Source organism: Sminthopsis crassicaudata, chromosome 2 (assembly GCF_048593235.1).
Source record: "Sminthopsis crassicaudata isolate SCR6 chromosome 2, ASM4859323v1, whole genome shotgun sequence".
NCBI classification, from domain to species: Eukaryota; Metazoa; Chordata; class Mammalia; order Dasyuromorphia; family Dasyuridae; genus Sminthopsis; species Sminthopsis crassicaudata.
Window position 1 is genome coordinate 35675755 of NC_133618.1, and position 14916 is coordinate 35690670.

The following is a 14916-nucleotide window of genomic DNA, read 5'->3' on the forward strand; positions in this document are numbered from 1 at the left end:
TAACAGTTCTCTAGCTCAGAATGCACATCTTTAATTCACACCTTTAAACTTCTGAAAGGAGTTGACACCTTTAAAAGGAGTTGACACCTATAAAGGAGTTTACACCTTTGGAATACCCACAAGCCCATTTTCTGGGAGGATAAAAGGAGCCAGGAATCAGGAAGAAGAGGATTCAGGATTCTCCCTTTGCTCTGGCTGGAGGCTCCAGAAACATCCCAAGAAACCTGCTCACAGAGAAAAGGATTCCTCCCAGAGAAAGATTACAATTTGAGAAACAACAGGACACTCCATTTTGGTGCCCAACTTGGGGCAAGGACTTATTCTGAGCCCTTCAGGGTGCTAGCTTGGACTTCACATTTTGGTACCTGAACAGTCCAGTGCTTTCTTTGAACTAAAATGCTTCCACTCAATGCTTTCTTGAGGGACAGATATTTCCAAGGAGATGAAAGGCTGAGAGAAAATGAATTTGAAGAGCTACAAGAGACAAATACTATCTGTTATGACTGTCTCAGAGAGACATCTAAGCAAATCACTCTTGAATGTGGACACACCGTGTGCAAGTTTTGTCTCCAGAAAAAAGTTTTTGGATCTTCATGTTGCACTGCATGCTGGGAATTCTCCCAGCTCAGAAATCTTCAAGTTGATATTGTCATGTTCCCTGAAGGAGAAGGCTTTTGTGAGATGCACGGGGAAGACCTGAAGTTTTTCTGTGATACCAACAAAGCGCTACTCTGTGTGACCTGTTCTCAATCAGAGAATCATGAGAACCACATCCATTGGCCAATTGGAGTGGCTGCTCTCCTTTGTAGGAAGTATATCCTGAAGTATTGGAAGCTTTTGAAAGAGCTGATGGAAGATACTCAAGAACTTATAATAGAAGAGGAAGAAAAAACGATGGCATGGGCTGTGCAGGACACTGGCTACAAAGTTACATACTGGAGGCTGTCTGAGAAAGAAAGTCTTGCAATAGAAGAACACCTCCTGGGTATGAAGGATGAAACTGAGATAGTGCAACATGAAGAACTTACTGTCGAGCAGATGGATGAGACATTCAGGGAGCTCTATCAGACGCTGAAGGAGTTGGAGGCTACCCTGCAATGGAAAATAATGGAAGAAAAGAAGAAGTGGGAAGCTATGATAACCAGACAAAGCAGACTTGTAGCAGAAGTCATCCAAAAGTCGGAAGAAATGCTCCAGAAGCCAAATATCGAACTGCTCCAGGATATTGTCCATAGGACTTTCCATAGGGATTATCAAAGGGTTTATGACCAACAGATTACGGAACCTTACACTTTAACATTTGATTCTCATTATTATACTGTGGCAACGCAATTTTTGCAATATGTCAAAAATTTAAAGTCACCAGAACGCTTTTATGTCTATAGCTTGTCTGGTGATAAAAAGAGATGCATCATGGTTCCAGGTAGCTCCTCTGGAGAGAGATATGCCATTTATATAACTGGATGTGAGGAACTTGAGGCCAGGATAGAATCCTGGAAGAAGAATGATCTTGTTGGGAAATCCTAATAACATTATGAGGTCCCAACTCTACATGACTGAGAATTCAGACCTTTTGCTGAGAGGATAAATTTACTCAAAGCTTAAATTAGGATCTACAGCATCTTGACCATAAACTTCTTTAGATCTGAAGGTACAAGATGTCAATGTCATTGTAAGTCAGCCATTGTTGTAGTTATCATCCATGTAACTTACTGGGTAGAGTGTTGGGCATGGAGTTAGGAAGACCTGGGTTCAAATCCAGTCTCAGACCCTTATTGGCTGTGGAATCTTGCTCAAGTCAATTAACCTGTTTTCCTGTTTTCTTAAATGTAAAAGAGAGGAAAGAACAGGTTTTCCTGTGGATTAAATGAAATATGTGTAAGGACATTGACAGTTTCTGACAAATTTACAGTTGACTTTTGTGTATTCTGCTGTTCAGAATGAGATCCCCAGCAGCCACTAGCAGGTGGCTTCCACAACAGACTTCAAATTAAAAACAAAACAAAACAAAACAAACAAACAATGAAACAAAATAAAAACAAACAAAAAAAACCAACTTAATGACTATACTACAAAAATTATTATTATTTTGACTATTTCCTACTCCTCCAGAAGACCAATATTCAACATTCCTTTCGTTCCGTTTGATTTCAATTTTCAATGTCATTTTTCTCTCTTCTTGGGTCAATGACATTATGCTAGAGGATCTTCCCTTGCCCAGGATCCTCAGGGGGTTGTCAATATGTCCTATCTAAGAATAAAGTTTTGTTTCACTTCATCCTTACCTCCTAGTGGTCTGTCTCTGTGGGATGCGGGTGGGTGGCCAAATATGGGTGAGTGTGACTTAGCCATGCAGTGGAGGCACGGGCATTAAGAGTAGCTTTCAGGGAAGCCACAAGGTTCGAGTAGTAAAAGGGGCAGCAACAAGTATGTTTACAATAGATTATACATCTTTGACCATTTGGAAGAAACGTGGACAATTTATTTCTTTTTTCTTTTGTATTTTTGTGTATTGAAGCTTTTATTTTCAAAACATGCCCAAAGATAATTTTCAATTTTAGAAGAAGAGCAATCATCTAACTCAAGCTAGCAGAAGTCAAACACATGTGTAAAAAAACGACCTGAAAAAGCAAAATCAGGGCCATGTCGGAGGCGAATTTCATAGAAAACCAGCTTTGAAGTCAGGAAGATCTGACTGGGAGGCATGTAGAAGATCCAAAATAGCTACTCGGGCATCATTCAGTCAAAAGTAGAAAAGTTAGTTCTTGAAAAACTCTGGACGATGAGCCATCCCATCAAGAGATGAGAAAGAGAAAGCTTGGGGTAGGAGAGCCAAAGAAGTAGTATAGATAAATAGCTTTTCAAAAAGAGATCACATCACAAGTAAAGAGAGCATTGAGAAGGCCAAGGGGAGGCATCTAATCTGTTGTTGCTATTCATAGAGATTGGAATGGAAGGTTTCAATTTCCCCCAAATATCCTGATAAGTAGGAAACAGAAAACGAGGCCAGCAGACTTAATCAAGCAGATAGACTAAATGTTGATAAACATCAAATACTGATAAATGTGATCAGCTCAAGTTAAGTCAATATGTTAATAGCTGGCCAAGGATCCAGTACATCTGAGCCTGCACATATTTTACAGGTCATAGGGGAAACAGGGAAACAATGAAAATAAAATACAGAAAAAGAATTCATGCATAACTGGAAGTTCTTCACCTTATATCTCTCTATTCCACACAACAATTCCCCCCTTAAATTTTGTAAATGATTTTCATCATATTTCTATGAAGAACTTACACACTGTTCAAAATCAGTTAACATATCTGTACATTGTTTATGAAGTTCACCATCAAGATCATCCCTCTCTAGTACTAGACTTTTCTCTGAAGAATCATTATTTTAATAGCATCTTCTGTGTGCAATGAAAGTGTGCCTTGGTACCATCTGCATGTTACACATAGGAAAATCAAGAAAAATAGAGTTTAAGTGACTTGTCCATCTATATGGTCGTTATACAAGGTATTTTGATTCCAAGCAACATCTGGGATGCATTTGCTAAATGTTTTGGGGCAATAACAAGGCAAATTTTAGTGCAGGACCCTTTTGAAAAACTGATATTTGTTTCCATGTGCAAAGAAAAAGAAAAGGAGGAGGAAGAAGAGGAAGAAGAGAAGGGAAAAAAAGAAGAAAGAGAAGCGAGGGAGGAGGAGAAGAAAAAGGAGGGGGAAGAGAGGAAAAACCCCCGAAGAACTGAAGCCAAAAATACAAGGGGGGAGAGGGAGGGAAGGAGGAGGAGGACTTCTACTAGGAGTTGATGAAGCAGGAAGGTGTGGGGGAGGCCAGAACGGGGAAGAGAGGAAGGAGAGCACCAAGGACAAGGACGGGGAGGAGGAAGGAAAGCAGAAGGAGAATGAAGTGGATTAGGAGAGTGAATAGGGGGAGGAGGGAGAGAAAGAAGGGCAGAAGAGATGGAAAAGAGGAAAAGGAGGACAAATAATAATAATTTGGAAATTCTTGGTGCCAGTCATATTAAATTGACCTGTGGTTAATATTGTCTACTCAAATATATGTTTCAATATGGAAATATGAAGAGATTTTGCTGGTGATGTCCTTGGCTTGGGAAAGAAAACAAACAAACACTAATGAAGCCCCTGAATAAATTGATTCTGGAAGGAAAAAGTGGTCGAGGGATTTTGGCAGTGGTAATTGCTGGTGCCTTAGGCAGAATATGAATCCAGCTCTTCCTGACTTCAAATGACACATTCCAACCATATTTTGATTTTCTGGACAAATGTATAGGCCATTACATTTAGAAGAGTTGAGATTCTCTCCCATGAGCATTTGACATCAAAGAATGAATATATGCACTGATCCTTTTTAAAAATGACTTAAAGAAAGGGCTTACATGACATAGGATCTCCTTATCAAAGATTCCGAAGCTAAAGTAAAAGAGAGGCTAGCTGGTCCAAAAATGTTATTTGACAGATCAAAAACCTAGGCAAAAAGCTCTCATAGTTGCCAAACTTTACAGAGGTGGAAAGAATTAGGGGTGGCAACTTCAACCAGGTATTGCTTAGTCAAACTCCTACTGTCTTTTCACTGTCATTTTGTACACACACAGACACACACACACACACACACACACACACACTCACCCATGTCTTTTGAAATGATATTTTGAGTAATAATATTGGGACACATGGATGGATAACAGAGATAAGCAGATTATAGGCCCATAGGTGATTGATATAAGTGCTATCATATTTGTATATTTATATAAATATTTCTAAATATATCAATGTCTTGCATACTTAATATATTCACATATACATATAATTTAAGTGCAGTACATTCCTGCTTAAAATAAGTATAAAATCAGGAATTGTTACAGCTGAAGGAATGAGAGATGTTTTCTATAATATGTACAATATGTAGCTAAAGAAACTGTAACCCAGTGAGATTAAATAAGTTATCTATGATCCTTGAGTAAGGAAGAAACAAATCTGGAAATAAAGCAGAGTAATGTATTTCTTGTGATGGAGTCCATAAAAATTAATACTGAATTTCACTAGGAAACCAACATTTATTAAGCCCCTACAACATACCAGTGCCTAAGCACTGGGGATAGAGATGGAAACCAGAGACCTAGAAGTTTATGACTTGCTGGGGGAAGGGCAACACACAAAAGAAAAGTTCCAAGGGGGAAGACACAAGGTAAGTTGGTGTGGTGATCAAAAACTGTGTTGGAAGAAGTCCAAAACAAATGCAATCAAAGAAATTAAAGAAGTCCAAACTGGGAGCAGTTTGGTAGCAAAGGAAGAGATATTGGAAGTGTCTCCAGCTGTTCTTCATTAAGGGGAAGTTGAGGATTTCCCAGATGCACCATCCATAACAGAGGCAAAGGTTTTGAGCAGGTTTGAAGCTGAGATCTCCTAGATGAAAACATCAGGAGCTGGTGCTCTCTGAATTGGCAATGTTTTCTACTACTTTTTACATTTACATGAGTATTGCTATAATTACATTAATATGAAGGCTTGTTAGCTATTGTTTCTGTTACTGCAAATTGCCTATTCATTTGCCTTTTCTATAAATCAATAAAACATCTATCTTCTTTTTCTTGTGTGTCTTATTGTAAGTGTGAATCTGAACCATAAATTTTCTTATTCATACAGGAGGGAGAAAAATTTGGAACACAATATTTTGCAAGGGTAAATCTTGAAAACTATCTTTGCATGTACTTTGAAAATCAAAAGCTATTATTACAAAAAATTTTCAAAAGAAGCTTTGATAAATGGGTTTAGCTTCTTTAGGAGAAAGTTCCAAATTCGTTATTTAGAAAAGAGGGTGGTTTTGAGAAGATAATACCAGAGGAAAATATTATGGAGGAAAACTCAAATCAAATGTTACTATCATTTTTTTGGATTTATATTCCACAGTATGCTAGCTCATAAAGAGATGTACTTTCTGATGACTGCTTTACAATATTGCATTGATAGAAAAGAATTAAATTCCTCCTCCAAGTTTTTCCCTTAAGTTTTTACACAAATTGATTCAACTATTGCTAGTTTTGTTACCTCTGAAGAATTGGGCTTCAGACTGAAATACTGGAATGTTATTTACTTCTCATTCCTTCTTAAGAAATAGGAATTCTCAATTTTGTAATTGCATAATTCAGGGCTTTTGATGGCATTTTGAGACATGCCAATAAAATGCTAATTAAAAACAAACACAGAAAGGAAAAAGAAAAGAGATTACCATCAAAATGACAGAATTTGAAGAAGTATGTATTGGGCCCTGATTATTCCAAACTGCTTTATACAATATAAGTTGGGGCAATATCATAGGCTCCCTCTGTTCATCTCCCAATACCACCATCCACTTATCATCATTTCCAACCTTTGGCAGCATAACTTCTCCCTAACTCAGGAAAACACTAAATCTTTGCCTCCCTTAAAGACCTCTGCAGAGGATAGGAGTATGACCTACGCCCATGAGGGATATATAAGGACTCCCTGAACTTCATGCAGGGAATCAGAATCTAATCATTTAAGGGCTCTTACCACTCTTCTTACATTCACAAAGAATCTCTCCAGTATGAATTCTCTGATGCACAGTAAGATGTCCTTTGATCCTATAGGCCTTCCCACATGTATGAATTCTCTGATGCACAGTAAGATGTCCTTTGATCCTATAGGCCTACCCACATGTATTACATTCATAAGGTTTCTCTTGAGTATGAATACTTTGATGTCGAATAAGCACTGAGTTGTGATGGAAGGCCTCCCCACACTCCTTGCACTCATGAATAATCTTTCCAGTATGAATTCTCTGATGGACAGTAAGATATTCCTTCTTCCTGAAGGCTTTTCCACATTCATTACATTCATAAGGTTTCTCTCCAGTATGAATTCTCTGATGCATAAAAAGTTTTGTATTCTGACAGACTGCTTTCCCACATACTGCACATTTGTAAGGTTTCTCACCCGTATGAATTCTCTGATGCACAATAAGATTTGCATTCTGGCAGAAGGCCTTCCCACATACTTCACATTCATAAGGCTTCTCTCCAGTATGAATTCTTTGATGTTGAATGAGAGCTGAATAGCAATGGAAGGTCTTCACACACTCCTTACATTCATGAAGAACCTCTATATTATGAATCCTCTGATAGATATAAGATTGTGCACTCTGTCCAAAAGATGTTCCATATTCATTATATATAGGAGATATTTCTCCAGTATGAATTTTTTGATGTTCAATAAGATCTGAGTTGAAATGGAAGGTCTTCTCACACTTCTTACACTCACACAGAATATCTCCAGCATGAATTCTTTGATGCACAGTGAGATAGTTTTTTATCCGAAAAGCCTTCCCACAGTCACAACTTTCATAAAGTTTCTCTTCAGGAAATTCTTTGGTCTCTGAAAAGAAGAATAAAGAGCCAATTAACCCTGCCTTTTATTCCCTTTTCCAAAGTGCCTAGTTGCTCAAAGATTTTAGAGCTATACTCTTGCCTTCTGGATTGAGAGAACTGATCTCACTGGTCTTTCAGTAAGAATTAGGGGTGGCACTTTCACCCAGTTATTGCTTAGTCAAACTCCTACTGTCTTTTCATTGTCATTTTGTAGACACACACACACACATGTGGACACACACTGACACATGTCTCTTGAGATGATAATATTTTCAGTAATAATATTGGGACAGATGCATGGATAAGAGAGATAAACAGATTATAAACTCCTAGGTGATTGATATAAATGCTTTTATATTTGTATATGTATATGAATAATTCTAATTATATCAATGTCTTACATACATAGTAGATTCACTTATACATATAATTTAAGGGCTGTAAATTCCTGCTTAAAATAATTATCAAATCAGGAATTGTTACAGCTGAAGGAATGAGAGATGTTTTCTATAATATCTACAATTTGTAGGTAAAGAAACTCAGACCCTGTGAGATTAAGTAACATTTCTATAATCCTTCAGTAAGGAAGAAACACATCTGGAAATAAAGCAGAGTAATGTATTTCTTGTGATGGAGTACATGAAAAATTGACATTGAATCTCACCAGCAAATCAACATTTATTAAGCCCCTACAACATACCAGTGCCTGAGCACTGGGGATAGAGATGCAAACCAGAGACCTAGGAGTTTAGGACTTGCTGGGGGAAGGGCAACACACAAAAGAAAAGTTCCAAGGGGGAAGACACAAGGTAAGTTGGTGTGGTGATAAAATACTGTGTTGGAAGAAGTCCAAAACAAATGCAATCAAAGAAATTAAAGAAGTCCAAACTGGGAGCAGTTTGGTAGACAAGGAAGAGGTATTGGAAGGGAGTGAGTGTCTCCAGCTGATCTTAATTAAGGGGAAGTTGAGAATTTCCCAGATGCACCATCCATAACAGAGGCAATGCTTTTGAGGAGGTGTGAAATCAAGACCTAGGCAAATCACCAGACTTTTCTTGGATTAAGTTTTTTCATCTATCTCATCCAACCCTACCCACTGATGCCATAATTCATAGGATCAGACTGATTTCACAATGATAGAGTAGGAACTCTGTCAGGTACGTTACTGGAAGAGTGGCATACCAGGAGAAAACTGATGTGCCTGTACTCAAGGAGCTTTCATGTTGTTTTTGTGGAGGAGAAAGCTCTCAGATATCATCTGATTCAACTTATTTCTGATAATAAACAAACAACTACTGCCCCACCCCCATCCTTTCTAGAATTTCCTTGAAAGTTGGCCATTCAATAGGGACTTGGAAAACTGAGCACCTTGTGATGACTTCCCCCACCTCCAGGGCCATCTGCATTTTTCTTGATCTCCATCTCCAGAGGAGAAAGTGAAATTGCCCATTCCTCAGCCACTTAACTCCAACTCACTTGTATCACCTCCCCAAGGCCAGGGTCCTCTTTGTAAATGAAGGACAAAAAACAAAAGCAAAAGACAAACAGTAGCAATTTATCCCTGTGGAGCTGAGCAGAACAAGTCAATCCAATTTCTCTTGTGTGTGTCATCTATTTTTGAGTTCAAGTCTTGTTAGCAATCTGCTGATAGAAATGAAACCATTTGGGGGTACAGAGAAGATCTCAATCAAGAATTCTCGACCTTTTGGTTTTCAGGGACACCTATATATCAGCCTGTTGAAGTCTAGGGAAGTCTTCTCAGAGCAATGATGATGTCTCAATTTTAAAAGGTGCAAAAGAAAAAGATCCAATTTAAACATCTTTTACAATGTAATTTAAAGAACTCCCAAGGTTGCTCTGGACACTATTAAAAACAGCTCATCTAAGATGTACATACCAGCCATGTTGAAGCATTTCCAGTTCAATCATGCCATGGGTAGACTTTCCCAGCTAAAGTAAAAGCGAGGCTCGCTGGTCCAAAAACTTTATTTGACAGATGAAAAACCTAGGCAAAAGTGAGTAATCCAAAGACACTGATTGGAGTCCTGTCATTGTCCAGACAGCCTGTTGGCCTCCAGGGTACAAGTACAAAAGTAATCTAGTGTTCTACTCTAGTGCAATAGAATACTCAAAGGAACAATCTATCCTTTGAGCCAGCAAGTGATAACACAGCTGATAACAAACCGGCTGAGTTCACACCTCAGCTCCACCCCTTAACTCCACCCCTCAGCAACTCTTCAGTTGGCTGGGGCCCCAGGCTTCCCAGCCTATGTCTTTCAGGATGTCATAAGGAATGTCTCAGGCCATATGTCATATCTCTACAATTTCTTGATTCCAATTTTAAGTTTCCAGTCTTAACACACATACCAATTTAAAGTTATTTTAAAATTAACCAGTACTTTAGTTTGTCAAATTTCCCAAAATTACCCATGATATTCCATTCAAACTTTTTTTTTTAAATTTATTTATTTATTTTAGAATAGTTTTTATTTACCAGATATATGCATGGGTAATTTACAACATTGACAATTGCCAAACCTTTTGTTCTAATTTTTCCCCTTCTTCCCCCTCCACCAGATGGCAGGTTGACCAATACATGTTAAGTATGTTAGAGAATAAATTAATACAATATATATATATATACATGACCAAACAGTTGTCAAACTTCTTTTCTTTGATAAACCAGAAAAGAGTTAAGCACCAATCTTTGTTTTACCTTGAAAATTTTTTTTCTCCGACTGAGTGAGAATATCAGGCTCCTTGTTTATACGAGTGATAGCCACTGTTCTTTTATTATCTCAAAACTTTCCAAACTTTCAAATTATGTTTTTGTTTTTTTCACCTTCTCTCCCCCTTCCTGTAGAGCTGCTGCCAGAGGAAAAGGAAGAGAAAGAGAATAAAATATTTTCTTTTCTCCAGAAGTCCAGAATTAGTTCCCCTAATTCTGTGCCACTATGAAAGAATTACTATTCTGAATGAATTCCAACTCCCAACAATTCAGCCTTAACACAGAGGCTGAATTGTGATCTCTTATGAGCTTGCTAACTTTTAACAGGGAACAAAAGCAATGCAAAGCAGACATACATACACAGACAAATGCAAAACTCTATTTTCACCTTTTACATATAGATTTAAGTCTGATATACCCAAATAGTCCTGGGATATACAGTTTTCTTCCCTTTTTTATCTGGGAAGTTCATTCCAATCTTGAATTCCCTAGCTAATCTACTGATACAAATTCTTGGACTGTTTCTATCCCATATTACTGCCTTTGAGCCAGTCCAGATTTTGATGGAGGCCCTTCATTGCCCTTATGCCAGGGCAGAGGTTCTTAGTTACTCTCACCCCCCTGAAGAGACCAGAGAGCTTGCTCAATGAGGTCCTTTATCATTGGGGTCGACAGCAGTCCACACCAAAAACAAATTTAGGAGAGCTAATCCCTCAGGGTCTCCCTCCACCTAAACAATGGACCCCCAGACTCCAGGAGTTCCTTGAGTTTACACTTGTATATATCTTTCAGGCTGGAAATGCTGGCCATCAGGCTTTTACTTCCTCCAATCTTCAATTCTGCTTTCCACTGAGTATCCCTGCCTCGGGTCATTGTTTAAGAGGGGAGAGAGGTTGCTCAACCAGAGCCAGAGGACATGGAGAAAACTACTGTGTGGGTGCCTGTCCCGGTCCAGCGTGCACACAGCCATTTCCCCAAACACTCGATCTTGGAGAGCCCTCAACTGTGAGGGATATAGAAAACCCTTACCCAAAATGACTACTCAGAGGTCATTCAGCAAAAAGCAAGAAAAGTTGTTTATAGAGACCTCTGGAGATAAGAAGAGAAAGCTCCTGGTAGGAGGGTGAAGAAGTAGTAAAGATACACAGCTTTTATACAAAAGATTACATCACAAGTAAAAGAGCATTGAGAAGGGGAGGGGAAGGCATCTAATTGGCTTTTGCTATTTGGAGAGAGTGGAATGGAAATCTCCTGATTTCTAGGAAACAGAAAGTTAGGGCTTCAGGCTTAATCAAGCAAGGAGTGGGAAAAAAGAGGAAAAGAGAAGAAAGGGAGCAGGAGAACAAAAAAAGAGGGGAAGAGAGGACAAGGAAAAAAGGGCAAAAAAAGATAAGGAAGAGGAGAAGGAGGGAAGGAGGAGAAGAACTTCTATTAGGAGTAGATGAAGCATGGAGGGTTTGGGGGAGGCAAGAAAAGGGAAGAGAGGAAAGAGAGCAACAAGCAGAGGAGGGGGAGGGGAATGAAATATAGAAAAAGAATGAAGGGGTGTGGGGGAATAAGTAGGGGGAAGAGGGAGAGAAAAAAGGGAAGAGGAGAGGGAGAAGACCAAAAAGGAGAAGAAATAATAATAATGTGATAATTCTTGGTGCCAGTATTATCGAATTGACCTGACACCAAATGAAACATTCCAACTATAAATATTTTCAGTTTCTGGACAAATGTACAGGCCAATACATTTAGAAGAGTTGAGATTCTCTCCAATGAGTATTTTATATCAAAAAATCAATATGTATGCATTTATCATTTTAAAAAAATGACTTTATTTGACAGATAAAAAACCTAGGCAAAAAGTTCTTATATTTGCCAAACTTTACAGAGGTGGAAAAAATTAGGGGTGGCACTTTCAACCAGGTGTTACTTAGTCAAACTCCTACTGACTTTTTATTGTTATTTTGTACACACACACACACACACACACACACACACACACACACACACACATACACATCTACTTGAGCTCCACATTTTCTCTCAGAATTTACTTCATGACAAGCCTCTGAATTAATGCTTCACCATTAAAAAACCCACAAATAATTACCAACAGAAGCCATCCTTGAAATTTGCCAGAAAAGGTCCTTGTAGGTTCTTACTAAGTGCTAAGTTGGTACTTAACAATTCTCTAGTTCCCACCTTTGGTTCTGGCCTTTAAGGGGAGTTTACCCCTTTGAACTTCTGAAGAGGAGTTTACATATGAAAAGGAGTTCACATAACCTTTAATAGGAGCAAGTTCATTGGTTGAATTAATTTTCCCACAAGCCCTTGAGTTCTCACTATCCCATTCTCTGAGAGGATAAAAGAAGACAACATTGAGCAAGGAATTAGTCTACTCTAGGACAGAGTTGGGTCTGGAGGAGTAGTCTACTCTGGAGGTAGAAGAGTCTGGCTGGGAGATTGAGTTGAGACAGCAGATCTCCTCCCAGAGAGTGATTGGCAGTGTCTGGAGACAATAGAACATTACAATTAGGGAAGGATTCAATAAATAATTACATTTTTAAGATTAACAAAAAAGCAAGAATGATAAGAGGGAGGGCCAAAGTGTTGCAAATATTGATAAGTAAGTAATCTGAAGGTTTCTTAGAATTAGTGGATACTTATTTTCATACTGATAGTGAAAACATGTAATGTATAGGGAATTTAAAATGAGGATACCCTAAGTACCATTTGAGAATTCAAGAATTATTCCAATCTTCCAGCTCCAGTAACAAATCATAACCCTTATTAAATCCCTTTTCCCTTTTCCCACCCTAGACTAATATGTTAATATTATTGTTGTTTTTTTAAAGCATTGTTACTATAGAGATATTAAGGATTAATAATTTAATACAGCTACCTTGATCCTGTCTGAGATCTTCTCTTCCCTGTCCCCCTTTTTGTTTTCTGGAGATAGATTTACTTATCAGAATTAGTGGCTATTCTTGACCTGCTGCCTTCTCTTTTTATCTGTATATGGATTGTTATTATGAAACATTCCTCAGTCAAGAAATATCAAGAGTCTAGTTTAGCAGATGGCGATACAAAGAAAAGCAAAAGGTAACAAATACTTGAAAGCAATTCACAATGTAACAGTGGAAATAGCATGCAACCATTCTGTTATATGTAACAGAAATTAGAAATCATCAAAACAGGAAAGGCAATAGAATTAAGACACATCTTACAGAAAGAAGAGTGGGAGGAAAGGACCTGGAGAGGAGGAAGGAGACCATTCCAGACATGGGAACACTCAGTGAAAATGCTGATAGTCTGGAAATGAAATTTCAAGTGCAAGAAATAGTAAGAAGCCAATATTACAAAACTACTGAACTCTCTCTCTGTTTCTCCCTCCCTCCATCTCCCTCTTTCTTTGTCTCTGTTTTTCTCTCTGTCTCTCTGTCTCCCTATGTCTCTGTCTCTGTCTGTCTCTGTCTCTCTCTCTCTCTCTTCTGTGTGTGTGTGTGTGTGTGTGTGTGTGTGTGTGTTTGGAGGGAGGGGGAAAATAAATTGTTAAAAAGATAGATTGTGAAGGGCTTTAAACGTCCTAAAAGCAATTTTATATTTGATAAAGTAGGTGCTTGGGAAATAATGAACCTTACTGTTTAGAATAATGACTTAGATCTTTATTTTAGAAAGATCACTCTCATAGATCGGTAGAAGATAACACTACAGTAGGGAGAGATTAAGTCTAGGTGGCACAGTGGATACAGCACTTTGCTTGGAATTAGGAAGACTCATCTTCCAACTTTATATTTGGCCTTCAACACTTATTAGATGTATGACCCTGGCAAAGTCATTTAACTGCCTCAGTATTCTCATCTGCAAAATTGAGCTAGAAAATGAAATGGAAGATCATTCCAGTATCTTTGTAAAGCAAACTCCAAATCAAGGTCATGAAGAGTGAGATACAAGTGAAGAGCAAGTACAAAAGAAATAGATTTGATACAGTGAGGTCAGGTAGTAAGCAATTTGAACAATTGGGTCAGGTTGTCCATAATAGGTGCTTCTACTTTCTTCTCATTCTCTTCATAACCCTTTATAATCTGGCTTCTGGCTTTATCATTTCACCATAACTACTGTCTCCAAAGTTACTAAAGATATTATCATCACCCTCAATCCCAGCAACAACTCACATCTGTTTGTAGCTAAAATGTAAAGGAACTTTCTCCACACAGAATTCTGTGATATGAGCAGTAAAGAATCACCCAATTGCTTTTAAATCAATGATTAATTAAAATCTTAAATATAAAATCGAGAGCAATGGGCAGCCCAAGGATTTATTCTTTAGCACTCAAGATCAGTGACTAGATGGGCTTGACCTCTGGGAACACACTCCCAGGTTATGAGCATGAACCATACATAGAGAGAATTTACTCACAGTTAATGTGCAGAGTGAATTCACTCTCACTGAAAGTAATTGAGTCCCAGATTTCATATTCATATGATCCATGGATTTTTCTTCCCTAGTCCATGGTGAGGATCCTGTTATCCGGGGACAGCGCTATCCTGTCACCAGCTGGGGATCTTTGGTTTATGAACCACTGGTGTGTGACATCTTGAGTCTCAACCTGGCATGTCAAGGAGACATTGTCCTTGTTCTCCACTGGGGCCATGTTGGTGCTATTGATGAGAGTTGTGGGGAATGCCCCTGTGCAGAAAATAGACAAAAAGTGACTGTTTGGTGCTTTTTCTTACTTCCAACCAAGTAGCAGGTTTGGAAGTAGTCTCCCTAAGTCCTCAGAA

General features: G+C 38.4%; 1 protein-coding gene across 1 annotated transcript; it reads right to left on the minus strand.

The window, feature by feature from the left end:
• Positions 1-6535: 6535 nt before the first annotated feature.
• LOC141554634 (uncharacterized) lies at positions 6536-9319 on the minus strand. The gene is given in 2 exon segments (XM_074286721.1): positions 6536-7452; positions 9313-9319. Coding segments are annotated over 2 exon segments (912 nt in total). The 3' UTR covers positions 6536-6547.
• Between the last annotated feature and the right edge of the window lie 5597 nt (positions 9320-14916).